At 39.5% G+C, this 20,639-nt stretch overlaps 1 protein-coding gene across 8 annotated transcripts in view; it reads right to left on the minus strand.

The window, feature by feature from the left end:
* KTN1 (kinectin 1) overlaps nt 1–20,639 on the minus strand; it is a 122,499-nt gene that overhangs the window by 61,894 nt on the left and 39,966 nt on the right. For all 8 annotated transcript variants that reach the window (XM_066272138.1, XM_066272135.1, XM_066272137.1 and 5 more), the window contains exons 4-9: nt 20,302–20,472; nt 17,584–17,714; nt 11,440–11,556; nt 7,852–7,992; nt 3,564–3,670; nt 1,997–2,129 (exon numbers count right to left, since the gene is read on the minus strand). In XM_066272138.1, coding sequence (XP_066128235.1) covers nt 1,997–2,129; nt 3,564–3,670; nt 7,852–7,992; nt 11,440–11,556; nt 17,584–17,714; nt 20,302–20,472 — 800 coding nt within the window. The remainder of the gene's footprint in view (nt 1–1,996; nt 2,130–3,563; nt 3,671–7,851; nt 7,993–11,439; nt 11,557–17,583; nt 17,715–20,301; nt 20,473–20,639) is intronic.

Genomic DNA, 20,639 nt, shown 5'->3' on the forward strand with positions numbered 1-20,639 from the left:
TTGTGCTGGTGGATCAATACATCTACTACTATGTACATATCTGATCTACTTAGCTATAATCTCTTTTCCACTAATCTTCCTTGAACTAAGAAGCTTTTCAAAAGACAGGATGGTATCTTTATTGCTAAATTTCAGTAGGTACCACCTGGCCAGGTAGTGGCACAGTGGACAGGGCATCAGCCTGGGATGCTGAGGACCCAGGTTCAAAACCCTGAGGTCACCAGCTTGAACAGAGGCTCATCTGGCTTGAGTGTGGGGTCACAGACATGATCCTACGGTCACTGGCTTGGACCCAAAGGTCGCTTGCTGCCTTGAGCCCAAATGTCAGTGGCTTGAAGCCCAAAGTCGCTGGCTTGAGCCCCAGGCCGCTCGCTGGCTTGAGCTAGGGTCACTAGCTCAACTGGAGCCCCCCGGTCAAGGCACAGATAAGAAAGAAATCAATGAAAAACTAAGGTGCCAGAACTATGAGTTGATGTTTCACATCTTTCTCCCTTCCTGTTTGTCCCTATCTCTCTCTCTCTCTCTCTCTCTCTCTCTCTCTCTTTCTCTTGCAAGCATGCACTGAAAATAAATTTCAGTAGGTGCCTACAATTTGTCATTTGAGGTATATAGCACAGCATTTTAATCTTTAATGTCATTATCTACTTAACCATATCCAAAGAACAAACTTCCATATTTATAAAAGCCAGTTAAGTAAATACACCAGCAAGACAAATATTTTAAAAAGAACAATTATATTAATCTCCCACAGGGATCCATGAAAACTTCAAGAAAACAAAAATTATTACTATTTTCTACATGCAGTTATTCCCAAAACCCTTTAATCCCTACTACTCTGGAACTAGTATGTAGTACCAAGATACAATTGTATCAAATACCTAGGTAGGAGACTATGTAATACTTAAAACATATACAAATTGAACTATACACTCACAAACCTTCTCCCCAATAAAAGGAGGAAAAGACAATTCTACCCATCATTCTACTAAATGTGCATATGCTATAAAATTCAAGAGAAAAAAAAAATCTACTCCTCTCTCAGTCAGCCTCAGCAAACCCATTCAATTCTTCTCAATATGAGCATTTCACTTTACCAAGAGTCTAAAGATAAATTCTGGTGTCTAAGGAAACTGATTTTTGTGTGGCTCAAGTAAAAGTTACTGGAGCATTACCTGGTCCTGTGCTCAGGCAAGGGAAAATAATCTGTTCTAATGAGGAAGAAAAATAGGTTTTACAGAACCTACTAAAAAAAACAAGTTATAGGTAAGTGATATTGAAGGCAATTTTAACTACATGATTTTTGCCTTACACAGGTAAACCCTAATCTCTATATATAAGACAAAATTCTACTGTTCATACCTTTCAATCAGCTAATTTCATTTTTCATACCTTCAAACAGTCTTTCACTTCAAACTTAAGCCTATATTCTTTTTTTTCTTAAATGAGAAGTGGGGAGGAAGAGAAACAGACTTCTGAGCCCCAATCGGGATCTACCCGGCAAGCCCCCTATGGAACGGTGCTCTGATCATCCCCTGATGGTCATTGTCCCGTTGCCATTGCCCTGTTGCTTGGCAACCAAACTATTTTAGTGCCTGAGGTGAGGCCATGGAGCCATCCTCAGAACCCGGGCCAACTTGCTCCAACTGAGCCATGGCTGCAGGAGAGGAAGAGAGAAATAGAGAGAGAGGAGGTAAGGGATAGGGAAGGAAGAGGTGGAGGGGTGGGGAAGCAGATGATCACTTCTCCTGTGTGCCCTGACTAGGAATTGAACACAGAATATCCACATGCTGGGCCGATGCTCAACCACTGAGCCAAAAAGCCAGGGCCTATATTTAATTCTTACATTAGTGCACATGCTTCTATATAGGCAGAGCATTAAATACAGGTCCCATTAAGCCTCAAACTACATTTCTCAAACCTATATGTACATTTAGGTCATTGAATTGAATTATCTACATTACTTATGAAATGACAAATACAGGTGCAGATACATCACCTTCAGCTGAGTAACTGCTTGTTCTGCATTCTTCTTTTGGACTTCCTCTTGCTGCAGCTTTCCTGTTTTCTCAGTCAGCTCATTCACCAATCTAGCATAATCCTGGCGCAGTTTGTTTAGTTCAGCAGACTGCCTGAAAACAGTAATTGGATTAGGGGCCTTTTATTATTACAAACCCACATAAAAAAAACCAAAAACATACTTTATATTAGTGTTGCTAAGTTGGTAATCCCATTTAAGAGTTAATTGAAAAGGGGGGCTTATAAGTGACTATTAATCAAGTTTGGGCCCTGGCTAGTGGCTCAGTCAAACCAGCATATGGACGTCCTGGGTTCAATTCCCAGTCAGGGCACACAGGAGAAGTAACCACCTGCTTCTCTCCCCCTTATTCTCCCCCTTCACCTCCCACAGCCAGTGGCTCGGTTGGTCAGAGCGCAGCAGCCTCAGGTGCGCAAAACAGCTCGGTACTCAAAGTACTGGCCCTAGATGGGGTTGCAAGTGGATCCCAGTCAGGGTACATGCGGGAATCTATCTCACTATCACCTCTCCTCTCACCTAAAAAAATAAATTAATTAATAATAATAAAGTTCGGTTGACTGTAACTTCTCAAGTCATTCTTATAACAATTATACAAATTCTAAAATCACTATAATATGATCAAGAAAATGAATGACCACACATTCATAAGCAGAATCAAGAGTCACCCTCAAACTTATGTTCTAAAAACCTATTAAAATCAACTAATGTTCAGTCTGCACAAGCATGCTACCTGTCTTCTCTAGTGCAGTGTTTCTCAAAGTATAGCCCAGAACCAACTATATAACTAATACAGGAATGTGTCTTTTTTTTTGAAAGAGAGAGAGAGAGAGAGAGAGAGAGAGAGAGAGAGAGAGATGGATGATAAAAATAAACTCATAGCTGCAGCACTTCAGTTGTTCATTGACTATACTTCTCATATGTGCCTTGACTGGGGGCTCCAGCTGAGACAGTGACCCGTTGCTCAAGCCAGTGACCATGGGATCATGTCAATGACCCCATGCTCAAGCTGGAGACCCCGTGCTCAAGCTGGTGAGCCTGCGCTCAAGCTAGCAATCTCAGGGTTTCAAACCTGGGACCTCAGCATCCCAGCTCTATGCTCTATCCACTGTGACACCACTGGTCAGGCCAGGAATGTGTCTTACTATGTAGTTATATTCCTGGGCTCCACCTCAGAGCCACTTAGTCATAATCTTTTAGATATAGAACTCAAGAATATGCTTTTTTAACAACATGCCAGCTACTCCCTAGAATATGAAGTTTGAGAACTACTGTTAAAGGGGATAGCTGGTTTAAAACTTACAAACTCAATTTCATAAATTTGTAGACTATTCCACTGGTGGCACAGTATTTATCATACAGTTTAGCTAAAGAGGTTCTTCACACAGCAAAAGAATTGTATTTGAAAATTAACTTATTTTAGAAACAAACATAAAAAATAAAAGTCTAACCAATCACTAGCAAATATCATTTTGATGATTCAAGAAAATACTCTGCTATTCAATTAAGAATAAGGCATTTGGAAACATACTTGCTTTCTAGTTGGTTTGTAGTGTTGCTGACAGCATCTCTCAGTATGCCATTTTCCTGCTTCAAGTGAGCTATCTCTGCTTCCATCTGCTCACGAACTTGCTGGAACTAAAATTATTTTACAAACATAAGATTTAGAAAACAATGACTTCCAAAGCTAACTTTTAAAATACTTTATTATAATATAAAAATCATCATGAGAAAGAAGTTTGCACCATCCTTAAATATAAACAAATTTAAAGGATGAATTCCATTTCAAAAGTGATGAATGCAAAGTAAATACCAACTGTCACAGAATTCAAAAATGCAAGTAACCCTGGCTGGTTGGCTCAGCGGTAGAGCGTCGGCCTAGCGTGCAGAGGACCCGGGTTCGATTCCCGGCCAGGGCACACAGGAGAAGCGCCCATTTGCTTCTCCACCCCTCCGCCGCGCTTTCCTCTCTGTCTCTCTCTTCCCCTCCCGCAGCCAAGGCTCCATTGGAGCAAAGATGGCCCGGGCGCTGGGCATGGCTCTGTGGCCTCTGCCTCAGGCGCTAGAGTGGCTCTGGTCGCAACATGGCGACCCCCAGGATGGGCAGAGCATCGCCCCCTGGTGGGCAGAGCATCGCCCCATGGTGGGCGTGCCGGGTGGATCCCGGTCGGGCGCATGCGGGAGTCTGTCTGACTGTCTCTCCCTGTTTCCAGCTTCAGAAAAAATGAAGAAAAAAAAAAAATGCAAGTAGATGCTAGGCTAGCTGCTATCCTATTTGAAATACAAAACAAACACAGAGATGCTGTTTCAGAATTAAAAAGTAAAACAGAACTTCTTTCAGAGAATTAAGCCTGTCTTAATATGGTGCAAACTTTATGCAGCAATATTTTTGAAAGATTTTAGTTGTAAAGTTGAAAATATGTTCAATACATTTATGTTAAATTATCAACAGAGTCAACCAAATAGATGGCAAATTCATGACACAAAAATCTACTTGCTAAAATATTCTGGCCTCTAATTTTTTTTTTTAATTTTATTTATTCATTTTTAGAGAGGAGAGAGAAAGGAAGAGAGAGAGACAGAGAGAGAAGGATGGGGAGGAGCAGGAAGCATCAACTCCCATATGTACCTTGACCAGGCAAGCCCAGGGTCTCGAACCGGCGACCTCAGCATTTCCAGGTCAATGCTTTAAAATCCACTGCGCCACTACAGGTCAGGCTGGCCTCTAGTTTTTTATTTCATAATTATAAAATCAAAAGATAATACTAAATATATATCTCTATAAGAATGTCTTACTTGCCCTGGCCGGTTGGTTCAGCGGTAGAGCGTCGGCCTAGTGTGCGGAGGACCCGGGTTCGATTCCCGGCCAGGGCACATAGGAGAAGCGCCCATTTGCTTCTCCACCCCTCCGCCGCACCTTCCTCTCTGTCTCTCTCTTCCCCTCCCGCAGCCAAGGAGCAAAGATGGCCCGGGCGCTGGGGATGGCTCTGTGGCCTCTGCCTCAGGCGCTAGAGTGGCTCTGGTCGCAACATGGCGACGCCCAGGATGGGCAGAGCATCGCCCCCTGGTGGGCAGAGCGTCGCCCCATGGTGGGCATGCCGGGTGGATCCCGGTCGGGTGCATGTGGGAGTCTGACTGTCTCTCCCTGTTTCCAGCTTCAGAAAAATGCAAAAAAAAAAAAAAGAATGTCTTACTTTAATACGTAAACTAATCTTAATAATTTTTAATAAACCTATATGCTTAAGAGAAATTAAAGTATATGTTCCTATTTTTCAGAGAACTTACCATATATATACCATGTTTTCTATAAGCAAACACGTTAAAAAAAAGATGAAGTATTTCAATACCTTGCACCCCAAGAAAAGATATTGCTACAAGTACCTCACTAATTTTCAAATGAATAGTAAGTAGATTTAAGAAGAAGAAATTATCTCTTGAGGCTGAAAAAATCAGTTTTTCCAATACTCATTTGGGTAAGAATACTTCAAATGGCTGGTGGTTGGGAAGATGGAAGCCTGGGCTAAATGAAAGCATAAAAGCATCAGTGGGTGGGGTAAAAACCTGATGAGAGTCTTTCACTTCTTGTTCACTATTAGTGTAATTCCATAGAAAACACCTGGATTTTGGTAGCAGTGAAGAAAAATTTGAAATTTTTCAGCAGACTAGCAATGTGACCAAAATAGTGTTTTACAAACAGAAATCTGGTACTAATCACGTTAGACCTGTTAAGAAGGTGCTATAATTATGTTAGTATGAAATAATAAACTAAGGTAATGTCTAAAAATTAAATGCAAGAGTAACTAGAAATAAAGTATCTTTAAGAGTTCAGAATAAATTATGGACTGGGCAAGGGAGAGAAAAGTCAAAGGATTGAAGTGTAATAATAAAAATAATAATGCCTCAAAATAGTGGAAAATAAAAACAACCTGATCAAAACTAAGAGCTTGATTTTAGACACACGTTAAATTTGAAGTGATGAGCCTGACCTGTGGTGGCGCAGTGGATAAAGCGTCGACCTGCAAATGCTGAGGCCGCCGGTTCGAAACCCTGGGCTTGCCTGGTCAAGGCACATATGGGAGTTGATGCTTCCAGCTCCTCCCCCCTCTCTCTCCCCTCTCTCTCCTCTCTCCCTCTCCCTCCCTTCCTTTCTTTCTCTCTCTCTCCCTCCCTCCCTCCCTCTCTCCTCTCTAAAATGAATAAATAAAATAAAATAAAATAAAATAAAATAAAATAAAATAAAATAAAATAAAATAAAATAATTCGAGGTGATGACTAGAGCTTCCAAACTGGAGCATCAGCCAGCCAATGAAAATGATTTAAAAAAAAATCCTGGTCCAGAAAGTTCAATTAGAGAGAGTATTATAAGCTGATTTTACAAGCAAACCCAAACCAAACCATGCTCTCCAAAAGCTTATTTATCAGAAATAAAAAAGAGAGGGAGAGGAAAGGAAAGAAAGAAATGGAAAACAAAAATCACTGGGCCAGACCTCACTGGAATCATGAAAACGGATGATACAGAGGGACAGACAGGAAGAACTAAACTATCTGAAATTTTATAAGCCAAGTGAAAATAAGAACAAGAGACAGAACCAAAACCTAGAGAGTTATCTTTCATTATCACCTCTTTCTTCCTCTCTCCTCCACACTTTAACCAAACCCTATCTAACCCTTTTTGAATCACTCAAATTCATCTTCTTATTGTCAACATCTGATTTCAGACCTTTGTTGTCTGGATTCCTGCAAAGGCTTTCCAAAGGTTTATTTTTGTTCCATTCTCCACGATGCTGCCTGAGTGATAATTAAAAACACTAATATACTGATGGACTGGCTGCTTAAATTCATTGGCTCCCCAATCTTTGGTTATACAAAGCCCCATCAAGACAGGATCTCTATTCTCTAAATCAGGGGTAGTCAACCTTTTTATACTTACCGCCCACTCTTCTATCTCTGTTAGTAGTAAAATTTTCTAACTGCCCACCGGTTCCACAGTAATGGTGATTTATAAAGTAGGGAAGTAACTTTATTTTATAAAACTTATAAAGCAGAGTTACAGCAAGTTAAAGCATATAATAATAATTACTTATCAAGTACTTTATATCGGATTTTCGCTGTTTGGCAGAATAAATCTTTATAAAACAACTTATTACAGTTAAATCTTTTTATTTATACTTTGGTTGCTCCGCTACCGCCCACCATGAAAGCTGGAATGCCCACTAGTGGGTGGTTGGGGCCAGGTTGACTACCACTGCTCTAAATCATCTCTTCTCTACTACAGGCGTGACTCCCAAATACAAGTCTTATAGCATTTCTTACAAATTATTATCTCTAAACAACCTGTACGGTAAACACTTCAGATGCACTTATTAAAAAGTTCAACCCTAGGCCTCAAAATAGACCCAAATAATCATTTCTAGGGATGGCACTATGGAATCACACCACGTAAAAACCTCTTATACCCTGTGACAAATCCTTCACTCTTACCTGACAAGGCGTAATTGTTTCAAAAGATTCACTGTAGTTTGCTATTGTTTCTAACAAGTCTTCCCTAACAATCCTTCTCTTCCCCATCTCTCTGCTCCATTGTTCCAAAGCACCCAATCTTTACACCACTATTGCAATGCAGTATTACTTGTCAGCTTCCAGCCTCCCAACCTAGAAAAGTTCTTTATTTTAGGAAGGCAACCGTTTAACTAGTCAATGTACTAGTTGACTATGTACAAGGTCCCAGCATAGGACCTTGCAAACATTAGGTACTTCAAAGTTTGCTAATTAAATGAATACAAACATTTCTTTTTTGCTTTCAAAGAATGAAAATATACCTTCATTTGCATCTGTTGAGTCTCTTGATAACTGACATGCATTTTGTTTTGAAATACATTATGTTCCTTTTCTAACGTTCCAATCCGATCTTTCATCCTTGATATAACCACATTGTTTCTTTCTTTCTCTGTCATCATTTCCTACAAGTGAATCAGAAAAAAAAATTATGAAAACTTGTTATTAAAAATGTAAGTACAGAAGAAAACATTTTTAACAGCAGCAAAAATCATGTCAGTAAAATAATCGTGAATTCTAAAATAAGTACTTAAAAAGCAAGGTCAAAGGTTAAAAAATACATTGTCTTCTGCATCCTACCTTCTCTTTACACTAATTTCCTCCATAAATTAAACACTGCTGTCCTGTTTACTCTCATTTCAAATGCACTTTCTGGTCTAAGAGAGCTGAACCTGGAAGAAATCTTACCTTCTAACTTGGTAAGAAAAATACATTTTAAAAGCAAAACTGTTAATTTTTCATAACTTGTGGGTATTAGCTCTCTCTTAGGGTACAAAACAAAAATGCCTGAAAAAAAGAGCACAGAAGAGAAAAAAAGTCTCTTTTCAAGGGAAAAAAATTAGGAATAAGAGATATTTACAAAAGAATTAAAGTTTGGAAAAAGGTTAAAGTAAAAATCAGAAAGCAAAAGTTTATTATCTTCCCAAGTCAAATCTTATAAGGGTGATTTCATTTTGTGTTGCAAGTATTATGAACTTCTAAAACAAATATTGATTAGTAAAAGAAAGCCAAGCACTTTTAAAGATATCTGCAAGTATGATCAGCCCATGACCCCTGCTAATAAAAACTGTCAAAATTTCAGATTTTTATGTAATTTATGGTTGCCCATAAGAGTTAATTCATTTATATTCACATATTTGTTATATTAATTAATGTATATAATGCACTTAGAAAAAAGTATATTAAGTGTACAACTCAATGAATTACCACAAAATAGTTACCCTTTAAAATTTTTTAAATATTGTCAGAAACCTATAGCAGGCCCTGGCTGGTTGGTCAGTGGTAGCACATCAACCCTGCCTGTGGAAGTTCCAGGTTCGATTCCCAGTCAGAGCACACAGAAGAAGCAACCATCTACTTCTCCTCCCCTCCCTTCCCCTCTCCCCCTTCTCCATTCTCTCTCTCTTCCCCTCTTGCAGCCACAGCTCAATTGATTTGAGCACATTGGCTCCAGGCACTAAGGATGGCTCCATGGAGCCTCTGCCTCAGGCATTAAAAACAGCTCGGTTGGCCCTGGCCGGTTGGCTCAGTGGTAGAGCGTCGGCCTGGCGTGCAAGGGGTCCCGGGTTCGATTCCCGGCCAGGGCACATAGGAGAAGCGCCCATCTGCTTCTCCACCCCTCCCCCTCTTCTTCTCTGTCTCTCTCTTCCCCTCCCGCAGTGAGGCTCCATTGGAGCAAAGATGGCCCGGGCACTGGGGATGGCTCCTTGGCCTCTGCCCCAGGCGCTAGAGTGGCTCTGGTTGCGACGGAGCGACACCCCGGAGGGGCAGAGCATCGCCCCCTGGTGGGCGTGCCGGGTGGATCCCGGTCGGGCACATGTGGGAGTCTGTCTGACTGTCTCTCCCCATTTCCAGCTTTGAAAAAATACAAAAAATAAATAAATAAATAAATAAATAAACAAACAGCTCGGGTTGCAAGCATGGCCTCAGATGGGCAGAGCATAGGCCCCGGATGAGGGTCACCAGGTGGATCCCAGTCCAGGCATGTGCAGGAGTCTGTCTTTCTATCTCCCCTCCTATCACTTAAAAGAAATTAATATAAATAAGTTTATATTCAAACAAGGCCATTCTCCTGTCATGAAGTAGCTATGTGAATAATGCACAAGCAAACCTCATTTACTCTACTGTATTTAATTTCTCAAAGGAGAAACAAGTACTTCAGGTGAAATGAGACCACATTTTCTATAAAGTTTCAATTATGTTCTCAGTCTCCATGATTTTGAAATTTAATTGAATAGAACATTATTATTAATTTAAAGTGTACAACATAATGATATTTGTATATATTAAAAATAATCACCATAGGCCCTGGCCGGTTGGCTCAGCGGTAGAGCGTCGGCCTAGCGTGCGGAGGACCCGGGTTCGATTCCCGGCCAGGGCACACAGGAGAAGCGCACATTTGCTTCTCCACCCCTCCGCCGCGCCTTCCTCTCTGTCTCTCTCTTCCCCTCCCGCAGCCAAGGCTCCATTGGAGCAAAGATGGCCTGGGCTCTGGGGATGGCTCTGTGGCCTCTGCCCCAGGCGCTAGAGTGGCTCTGGTCGCAACATGGCGACACCCAGGAGGGTCGCAACATGGCGACGCCCAGGATGGGCAGAGCATCGCCCCCTGGTGGGCGTGCCAGGTGGATCCCGGTCGGGCGCATGCGGGAGTCTGTCTGACTGTCTCTCCCTGTTTCCAGCTTCAGAAAAATGCAAAAAAAATTAAAAAAAAAAAAAAAATCACCATAATAAGTCTAGTTATCAAAACCACACAGTTGGAAATATTCTCTTACTATAATCACCATGCTGTATCATCTTACACTGCAGGACTTAGTTTATTTGATAAATGGAAGAATGTTAATTTGACATGACTTTTACATTATGTCTAAAGGTCTTTCTTTACCTCTCAGTGTAAAATTTCTGAAAACTGAAGAACTTCAATGTTTAAAAATTATAAACATTTATCACAAAAACCTTCATAAATAAAATACCTATGTAATAATTTTAATTTACCCAATACTGGATTTAAACAAGATCACATTAAGTTTTGTGCTTCTATAGAGAATAATTCTAAGTAGATCCAATTGAACAATATCCCAAATGTCCAAATGCTTCTGTTATCCTGAAATTAGGGTATCTATAAGCACTGTTGTTATTGTTTTTTCAGAGACAGAGAGAGAGTCAGAGAGAGGATAGATAGGGACAGACAGGAACGGAAAGAGATGAGAAGCATCAATCATCACTTTTTCATTGTGGCACCTTAGTTGTTCACTGATTGCTTTCTCATTATGTGCCTTGACCCTGGGGGCTACAGCAGATTGAGTAACCCCTTGCTCAAGCCAGTGACCTTGGGTCCAAGCTGGTGAGCTTTGCTCAAACCAGATGAGCCCGCACTCAAGCTGGCGACCTCGGAGTCTCGAACTTGAATCCTCCACATCCCAGTCCGATACTCTATTCACTGCGCCACCGCTTGGTCAGGCAAGCACTGTTATTTTAAATTCATAATTCAACTGTAAGTTATAAATAACAAAATGTGAGACTCCATCACCTCCACCATCACTACCACCACCAAAACTATTAACAGAAAACTGACTTTTACTGGGTATCACTTTTTTGTAAGATTTTATTTATTCATTTTAAAGAGGGGAGAGAGAGAAGGGGTGAAGAGCCGAAAGAATCAATTCCCATACGTGCTAGCCCAAGGTTTCCAACCAGTGACCTTGGCACTGCAGGTTGATGCTTTATCCATTGCACCACCACACATCAGGCTGGTGTGCAACTTTTTTACACAAATAACTAACTCAGGAATTATGGACAATTTCTAAAATCCTTCATTACTTCTGATTCCAAAAGTACATCCTTTCAGCCTTTACCTGGGTTAACTGCTTATACCGATCCTTCATAGCAGCAGCGTCTTCCTTCACAGCGGCAAGTAATTTGTCCTTTTCTTGAAGCTGATGTACAAGTGCAGTCACTTCTCCTTTATTTGACTAAAATCGAGAAATCAATACAGTATTAGTAATAGTTAACATATGCTAATGAAAATAAGTATCTAGTATTCAAGTGTTCTTAGACTAATGCAGAGTTCACTATTACATATAAAGTAGAATGACAGCTCCTGGTCAGTAAAATATCATTCAGAAAAATCACTGTATCATTATATATTCTGATGCACATAATATAATACATATTAGTCAAAAAACAGGTTTTCAAAATGAATTATATTTCTTACAGTTTTTTTGTTTTTATGTTTTGTTGTTTTGGGTTTTTTGGCAGAGACAGAGAGAGTCAGAGAGAGGAACAGACAGACAGACAGGAAGGGAGAGAGATGAGAAACATCAATTCTTCACTGCAACTCCTTAGCTGTTCATTGATTGATTTCTTATATGTGCCTTGACCGGGGGGCTACAGCAGACCAAGTGACCCCTTGCTTGAGCCAGTAACCTTGGGCTCAAGCTGGTGAGACTTGCTCAAACCAAATGAGCCTGTGCTCAAGCTGGCGACCTTGGGGTCTCGAACCTGGGCCCTCCACATCCCAGTCCGATGCTCTATCCACTGCACCACCGCCTGGTCAGGCATATTCCTTCCAGTTTTAAACCAAGTCAAGATAGCAATCTCCCCCTTCTCCTCCTAAAAGATCACAAAGAAAATGTATAAAACCAAAAAGCAGAATGAAACAAAATGAAATAATCATCTACAATATCAAAGCATAGTATCAAGGAAGACTGACAATAATAGTAGATATCCCACATGGGTGGCTGGCTCTACAACCCTGTCAGAATATACTCAAAACACTAGAGGTTCCACGGGTACATAGAGTTCCCTGAGGTTAACAGACATATCCTGAGAAGTAACCAACAATACCCCATTTGACATCAGGAACAAGTGTAAAGACAGAAAGTAGGAATTTTCTCGGAAGAAGGTCTCAAGAAGCAGAATGAAAAATGAAGAAATCATACAAACTTTACTCAGAGAGCAGCTAGTTAAGAAGCACAGTGAGGGAGATTCTTAGTGAAACTCTCTACAGTGAAGCTTCTATCTGGGAAGAAGGAAAGGCTAAAAGAACTCAATTTTACCACATAGCCCACCAGAACACCAGTTAGCTTTGGCTGCCGCTCCCCAATGGTCTAGTGGTTATGATGGAGGGCTCTCGCCAGTTAGCCTTGGTCCTTCATTATCAATCTCCAGACACAGAGATGATCCAGGAGAAACACCCCTCAGTGTAAGAGGAGTACTGATCAAAAAGAAATAAAACAGGGTCTATGCAAGATACAAGAAAAAAAGTGACCAAGTGAAAGAGTAGATAAAAACTGTAATTAAAAATTATCACCATGATGTTTTAAAAATCTGCTACAGTACTCATTTCTGGAAGAGCAGAGAACATAGCTCACAGAAAGAGCTCAGAGAAAAAATAAGACCACAGAATGAAGTAAAATATGATCTAACAAAATCCAAAGTAGAAGTAAAAGTAAAACTATCTCAGAAATATCATCTAAATAGAAGCAACAAATAGAAAAAGACAGACTCCTAAAAATACAGTAAGAAACATAGAGTATAAGATGAAGTAAATAAAAAGCAGAAATAAACCAAAAGCTTTATTTTTTTTAGAACTAAAATTTGAAAAATAAAGACAACAGGCAAAAAAGATCCAACAAATGCTTAATTGACACCCATTATTTCAATTACTTTCAGGGACACTGAATCTCATTAGTGAAAAGATATGCTCTATCCCAAGTAATATTAATAGAGGAATCAATGCCCAGACATATTATACTAAAATTTACTGCTGAACTTCAAAGAAGCTGAATTCCTTGATGTTTGTACAGTAGAGTGGGCACTGGAAAGGTCCAATAAATAATAAACACTGTTTGCCCAAAGGATGTTTTTATGGTGAGTGTAGCTGGACAAATATACAAGAAAAGAGTGCAAAATTGAGGCTGGTCTCATCTCTATCCAGCAATATGAATGTAGATAATAGTAAAGCAAGTATGAAAATTTCTCAAGGAAAGAGACAACCAGAAACACTATAGCCCACCAAATTATCATTAAGTATAAAAACAACAAAGAAGCATTTTAACTTGCCAGAATTTGGGAATTATAGTTTCCATAAGCCTGTCTTGAACAAATTCCAGGAAAAATAACTTTAGCCAACCAAGAGATGAATACAGAAGCTATGGCAAAAGAACTGGTATCAAGCTTTGAACCAAGACTAAAACAAACATTAAATATTAAAAGTATCTGATAAACAAATGTTCTAATTAACAAAAGCTGAGAATGAAGGAAAAGAGAAGGTAAGAACAAATTTAAGGAAGCAGACTTTCTCCTTTGGCATGGGGCCAAAACAGTTAATAAATCAGAGTTTAAAAAATCGCTTAATTCTATTATGAATCTACCTTTGCCACCCAGCTTAGTATATCCCAAGGTTCTCTCTACCATGCCACAGTCACAGAGCTCCAGGGAAAAGCAACCTGGTCTCATCTCTCCAGGCAGAGGAGAACAGAAGCTCCATATCCACACATGCTACAGATGGCTTTTGCAGTCTACCTGAATCATTACCAGCTAGAAGCAGCGGTCATTGGGACTTGGACGTGAGCTGCAAAGTATAGAATTGTGACAACAATTCCAGTGCCATGCAGACTTTTCCTGGATGTGGACTTTTCCTGGACTCCTGCTCCTTGGGACAGCTCCTAACAGACTGAACTGGGGCTAGGTTGCATTTTTAGGGATTTGGCATGGTGTTGGGGCCAACTTGGACTTAGTGAACATGTTAAGGACACTATTCTTTTATGGATTCTTGCTGTATTGGCCAAGAGTTTGCTTAAAGGCTTTAATCACTGTAAAAAATAATAATAAAAATAGAAGACTAGATAAAGAAGATGTGGCACATATATACCATGGCATACTATTCAGCCAGAAGAAATGATGACATCGGATCACTTACAACAAAATGGTGGTATCCTGATAACATTATACGGAGTGAAATAAGTAAATTAGAAAAAAACAAGAACTGCAGGATTCCATACATTGGTGGGACATAACTTTCTTATCACTCTCTACATCCTCTCTGGTCTAAAATACAGCCACCACCACAGATATTGGGGACTGTAGAATACCTGCCTAAATCACTGCCACTGCAACCCTTTTTTTATATCAGAGAAACATACATATATTCAACTGTGAAATGATGATATCCACTTAAATGATCCAAAGGATACCTAAAACAACTTCCTAAACTTTTTCACAATCCTCCTCTCTCTTCCTCTGAGAAGTATTCACAAATACCATTGTCACCACAATCTATCCAGTTACTGAAGAGCAAAAACAAGCATTCATTCTAGACTCTCCTTTAGTATTGTATGTAACTAGTCAGCAAGTCCTCTAACTCCTCTATCTCTAGCCTAGGCCTATGCTGGTGCTCCTTACATTTATCTTCCCCCTTTCTCTCAAGTGGTCTTTATTAAAGTGGGGATACTTTTACACCTGGGACCTTGAAGTCTATTAAAAGGTCTGACCAAGACTCAATTTCTCTGACAGAAAAAGGAGAGATTAAATTCACCTAGTCTTTCCCAGATACAGGGGACCTACAAGACACTGAGTCCCTTCCACTAAAAAGAGAACCACTCCATGAGGAAACCAGAACAAGAAGATTTAGTCTAAAGCTCTACATTCCAAGGAAAGGGGAAAAAAAATGTAATGTTTCAAAACGCTTTCTTTAGCAGTCCCCAATTCCTCCTTGGCCTGCCTAAAATACCTATCAAGGGAAGTTTAATTTGCTAGAGTTCAAAGATGTCTCAGACAATAAAATTACTCCTCTTTTTTTATATACTTATTAAAATAAAATACATCAAATGACAAATTCTGCAAATTAAGAATTTCAAGAACATTCTTTGCAACAGAATAATCTTTGTATCCAAAGCCAGAGTTATCACACTTACTCTGATGACCTCTAACACCTTGTTTACTCTGGGCCATTCCTGGCACCAAGTGAAGACTGTACAACAAGCATACTATACTGTAAAATGCCACAGATTTATAAAACACATTGTCAATAGATACTTGAAAGTATGGCCAGAATTATAATGCTATGATAAATATTATAACAAAAAAGTCCAGAGAATGATGAGCAACAACATCAGGAAGAACAATTTAGACTGGGAATTTAAATTAGCTTTATGAAGAAAATATATTTAAGTGGAAACTTGAAAGAGAAATTAGCCAGAAGAAACTGGGGGCTTTGGAGGGTGGGGCATAAGGACAATCCAAACAGAAGAAAAGGCTTGGTATGACTAGAGGAACCAGAAAAGACCTAAAATAGATAAAATGTAGTGAGGCGGGCCCTGGCCGGTTGGCTCAGTGGTAGAGCGTCGGCCTGGAGTGTGGAAGTCCCAGGTTTGACTCCTGGCCAGGGCACACAGGAGAAGCGCCCATCTGCTTCTCCACCCCTTCCCCTCTCCTTCCTCTCTCTCTCTTCCCCTCCTGCAGCCGAGGTTCCAATGGAGCAAAGTTGGCCCAGGAGCTGAGGATGGCTCCAAGGCCTCCGTTTCAGGTGCTAGAATGGCTCCAGTTGCAACAGAGCAACTCCCCAGATGGGCAAAGCATCAGCCCCTAGTGGGCATGCCCAGTGGATCCCAGTCAGGCACAAGTGGCAGTCTGTCTCTCTGCCTCCCCGCTTCTCACTTCAGAAAAATACAAAAAAAAAAAAAAATGTAGTGAGGGGAAGGAAAAAACGTTATAAGGTTATAGAAAGAGACAGGCATAGTCCTGCTAAGGAACTTGAATTATATTCTAAGTGCAAAGTGAAAGACACCAAAGGGTTTTTAATGCAATAATTTAACCTGAGTGACTTCTTAAAGATTATCTTGCAGTTATACAAAAAAACAAATTACAGGACTAAGAAGAAAAGCTGAAATATCATCTAGGAGACTACTGAAGGTAATGAGGTGACAGGTGATGGCTTGAAGGGTCTTTAAGAAAATATGGAAGCAAGGCTTTTTTTCTGAGAGACAGGAAGGAAGAGATGAGAAGCATGAACTTGTAGTTGTGTCACTTTATTTGTTCATTTATTGTTACTAATACATGCCTTGACCAGGGAGCTCAAGCTGAGTCAATGACCCCTTTCTCAAGTCTGCGACCTTGGGTTCATGTTGATGATCCCACGCTTAAGCCACAAGCCAGCAACCCTGCAGCTTAAGCTGGCGAGCCTGCACTCAAGCCTGTGACCTCAGCTATTGGAATCTGGAACTTCAGCATCCCAGGTCGACACTCTATCCACTGCGCCACCACTGGTCAGGCGAAGCCACCCAAAGTTTTAAAGCAGTTGATTGGGGAAGGGTGTGTGGGTGTGGGAGTGTGTATGTATTTAGATGAACAATTAAGGCCACCAGCTAATAATGAATACCAGACACCATGTCATCTTATGTTCCACAAAAAACACTTAAAATCTGTCACCTTTCCCAATATGACAAAGTACATGTAATATAATGAGCATGATCCATGAGACATTAAATATTAACTTCATAAATTTTGTTTTTGTTACAAATTTTAGTCAAAGCAATGATTCTATTTTCCAAATCATTTATTTTACAAGGGTAATATTACACATATACACACAGAGAAAAAAAAAGAACAGATTTCCAGGTTCTTTGAATGGTGCTAACTTTAATCACAAAAACATTCCATACATACTATCCAGAAATCACTTGATCTTGCCTTCAATGCTTTCAATAGAGGATAGCAAGGTATTCTTAGCCAATAGCCAAGACTTTAAAGTGAAATAAATCATCTTATTTATAAGCAATTCACTTCTGTCAAAACATCAAATGACTCAAGACACCTAACTAAACTAAGTAAGTGTACTGATTATACGGGTACATGAAATAACTTCAGAGGGCATTCTAACTTTTCTGTGGCCATATGAAGGATGAAAGTAGATAATAATTGATTGCTCTAGCAGAAGTCTTGCTTGGTGAACTTCTAATCACTGCTCCCACATATGCCCATAACCAAAATATGCTTACCTTCTTTAAAGCATCCTGTATCACACCATACTTCTCCTTTAGCAGCTCTACAACACAAAGGGCCTCATCTTCAGAAAATATCATGGTCTTCAAAGACAGAAGGAAATCTTTAAATTTCATTTCAGCATTTTCTTTAAAAAAAAAAAAGTTGGCATTTAAAGGACACAATAACTTAAGCGAAGGTTAGGCATCAAGAATTCTTATCCCAAAAGAAGAAAAAGTTAACCTGTAGGACTTAACCCAGCAGCACCATTAAGCTGTTACAAGTCATAAAATGCCTGTGCCCAAGAGTAAGTCATCGAAGCTAAAAGATAAAGACTATGTATGCCATTGCCTCAGAAAAATTTCTTCCCCTCCATTTGTCTAAACTTCATTTGCTTTCACACCAAAGGTTCACCTTATAATAACTACCTGGGAAATATATTTAAAATCTAAAAATTAAAGCAATCATATGCTTCAAAGTACTCATTTTACAGATGAAAATATTGAGACTTAAAGAGGTTGAATGACCTGCTCAAGGTCATGTCAAAAATCGGGCGCTGGCCTAGGAAGAAAAACTAAGGCTCCTGGATCCTAGGCACATTCTCTATGTGCCCGAAACCATGTTCCCCTCAATATGATTTTCCAAAATGGACAATAATTTAAAAATAGCGTATAGCCCTGGCCAGTTTGCTCAGTGGTAGAGATCAGCCCAGAGTGAAAAGTCTCATTTTCTATTCCTAGTCAGAGCACACAGGAGAAGTAATCATCTGCTTCTCCACCCCTCCCTTCCTCTACCCTCCCTTTTCTTTCTCTCTCTCTCTCTCTCTCTCTCTCTCTCTCCTCCTTCTCCTCCTCCTCCTCCCACAGCCACGGCTCATTTGAGCAAGTTGCCCTGGACACTGAGAATGGCACCATGGCCTCGCCTCAAGGGCTAAAATAGCTTGGTTGTGGAGCAACAGAGCAACGGCCCTAGATGGGCAGAGTACTGGCCCATAGGGGGCTTCCCAAGTGGATCCCAGTTGAGGTATATGCAGGAGTCTATCTCCCTGCCTCCCAGCCTCTCACTTAATAAAAAAACAAGAATTAAAAAATAGTAATAAAAATAGCTTATAAAATGACTTATAATATCACAGTAAGGCCTATACTTGCCAATGATTAAATGTTCATTTAAATAGCATTTGTTCTCCCAAAAATCTGTTCACTAAATAGATTTATGTATATATGACCCTTCAATGTTATAATTTACTTTTGGCAAGTTGCATTAATCCCCATATTAACTGTCGTAAATCAGAGCTTCGTATTATTTTAGCAAGTGAACTTGACTCGAAGGAAATGCTGAGCTAAAGCCAGTCCTCAGAGCTTTGTATTATTTTAATTCACATTCTACCACATATCGAAAGCCATCTATGTGTGAAATAGCATGCAAAATGCCATGGTGGACAAAAGAAGCCTTCCTTTATAATTCATAATCAGTGAGGTTGGCTTTAATTTCCTTCTCTAGACACTACCTTAAACTTTGTAGGTTAAAAAAAACTCTTAATCCAGAAAAATCAATAACCAAGACAAAATAGACTTACATTGCAGGTCAACCAAAAATAAGTATTCCAGTCAAGAGAGAGGAAAGCATTTATCATCTTAGCGTAATATGGAATAATTACCTGAAAATTTGCTCAAACTATAGAAAACTAAAATGCCAGTATCATTCAAATGTCTAGTATGTGCTAATTTCTATACTAGATTTGTTCACAAATAGTCTCATTTAACCTTAAGATTCATGACATTAAACCAAATTTTACATATAATTAAGTCCCAATATAGTTATTAAAAGGAAATCTGATTTTTCAATGATCAATATATACAAGCTATCTCAACATTTTAAAAAATCCATGCATCAAACATTTGACTCATCCACCTAAATTTCTTAAGTGTTCTCATATTAGGCATCAATTTACTCTTCTTAAAAGCAACTGCCACCCATTAGACACAAAAAGTCCAGTGCTTTTAATACTTCAACTACACTGTAAGTTTAAAAGGGCACTGTGTACATGTGTGAGGACAAAGGGTATATGAGAACTCAAAGGGTATGTACTTTCCACTCAACTTTGCTGTGAACCTAAAACTGCTCTAAAAAAAAAAGTCTATTAAAATATAGTAATAAAAGGCAGTAGTGAATTATCATAGAAACCTTGCAGAAGACAATCACAGAAAAGATCACCAGACAGCAAAATAGGGGTGAACACTTGAGCAAATCAAAGCCAGTGTCCAGCTCAACAAAACCAAGGTTGGACTACAAAACTACAAATCATCCTTTAATACATTATTCTATTAGTCTTTTGCAATTCATTATTTATGAGAAAAGATATTTGGCTCTGGCCAGTTAGTTCAGTGGATAGCGCATCAGCCTGGCATATGAACATTCCAGGTTTGATCCCTGGTCAGGGCACACAGGAAAAGTGACCATCTGATTCTCTCCCCACCTCTTCCTGCTCTCTACCTCTTCCCTTCCCGCAGCCAGTGGCTTAATTGGTTCAAATGTCAGCCTCAGTCACTAAAAATAGCTAGGTAGATTCAAGTATCAGCCTCAGACAAGAGCTACCAGATGGATCCTGGTCAGGGTGCATGCGGGAGGTCTTTCTTACTATCTTTCCTCCATTCACTTCAAGAGAAAAGAACTCAACTCAGAACTCAAAAACTGTGTTTTCTCAATAAAATAGATTGTTGCTGTCTATATATTACCTTTGTCAGTTTCCATCCTCTGTTTTTTAGCCCCCATTTTCTGGATTCCTTCTACTTGCTCAGGTTTAATCATATCAATAACTTCTTTCTTATCCACCACAGGACTTGAGTCTGCATTATCCATCAGAGGAATATAAGTAGTTGCCTGAATAAGGGGTTCATCTACCAAAACTGCAATTTAAATTCAACAAAATTACAATTATTGTTTTTTATAAGAGTAATTAAATAACATGCAAACATATTTAAGTTTCATGATAAATGCAATTATTTTCAAATCTCTAATATTATCTAAATTTGGCTTTAAATTCCTATTTTATCATTAACAAGTTAAAAACACC

Source organism: Saccopteryx bilineata, chromosome 4 (genome assembly GCF_036850765.1).
Source record: "Saccopteryx bilineata isolate mSacBil1 chromosome 4, mSacBil1_pri_phased_curated, whole genome shotgun sequence".
Taxonomy (NCBI): Eukaryota; Metazoa; Chordata; class Mammalia; order Chiroptera; family Emballonuridae; genus Saccopteryx; species Saccopteryx bilineata.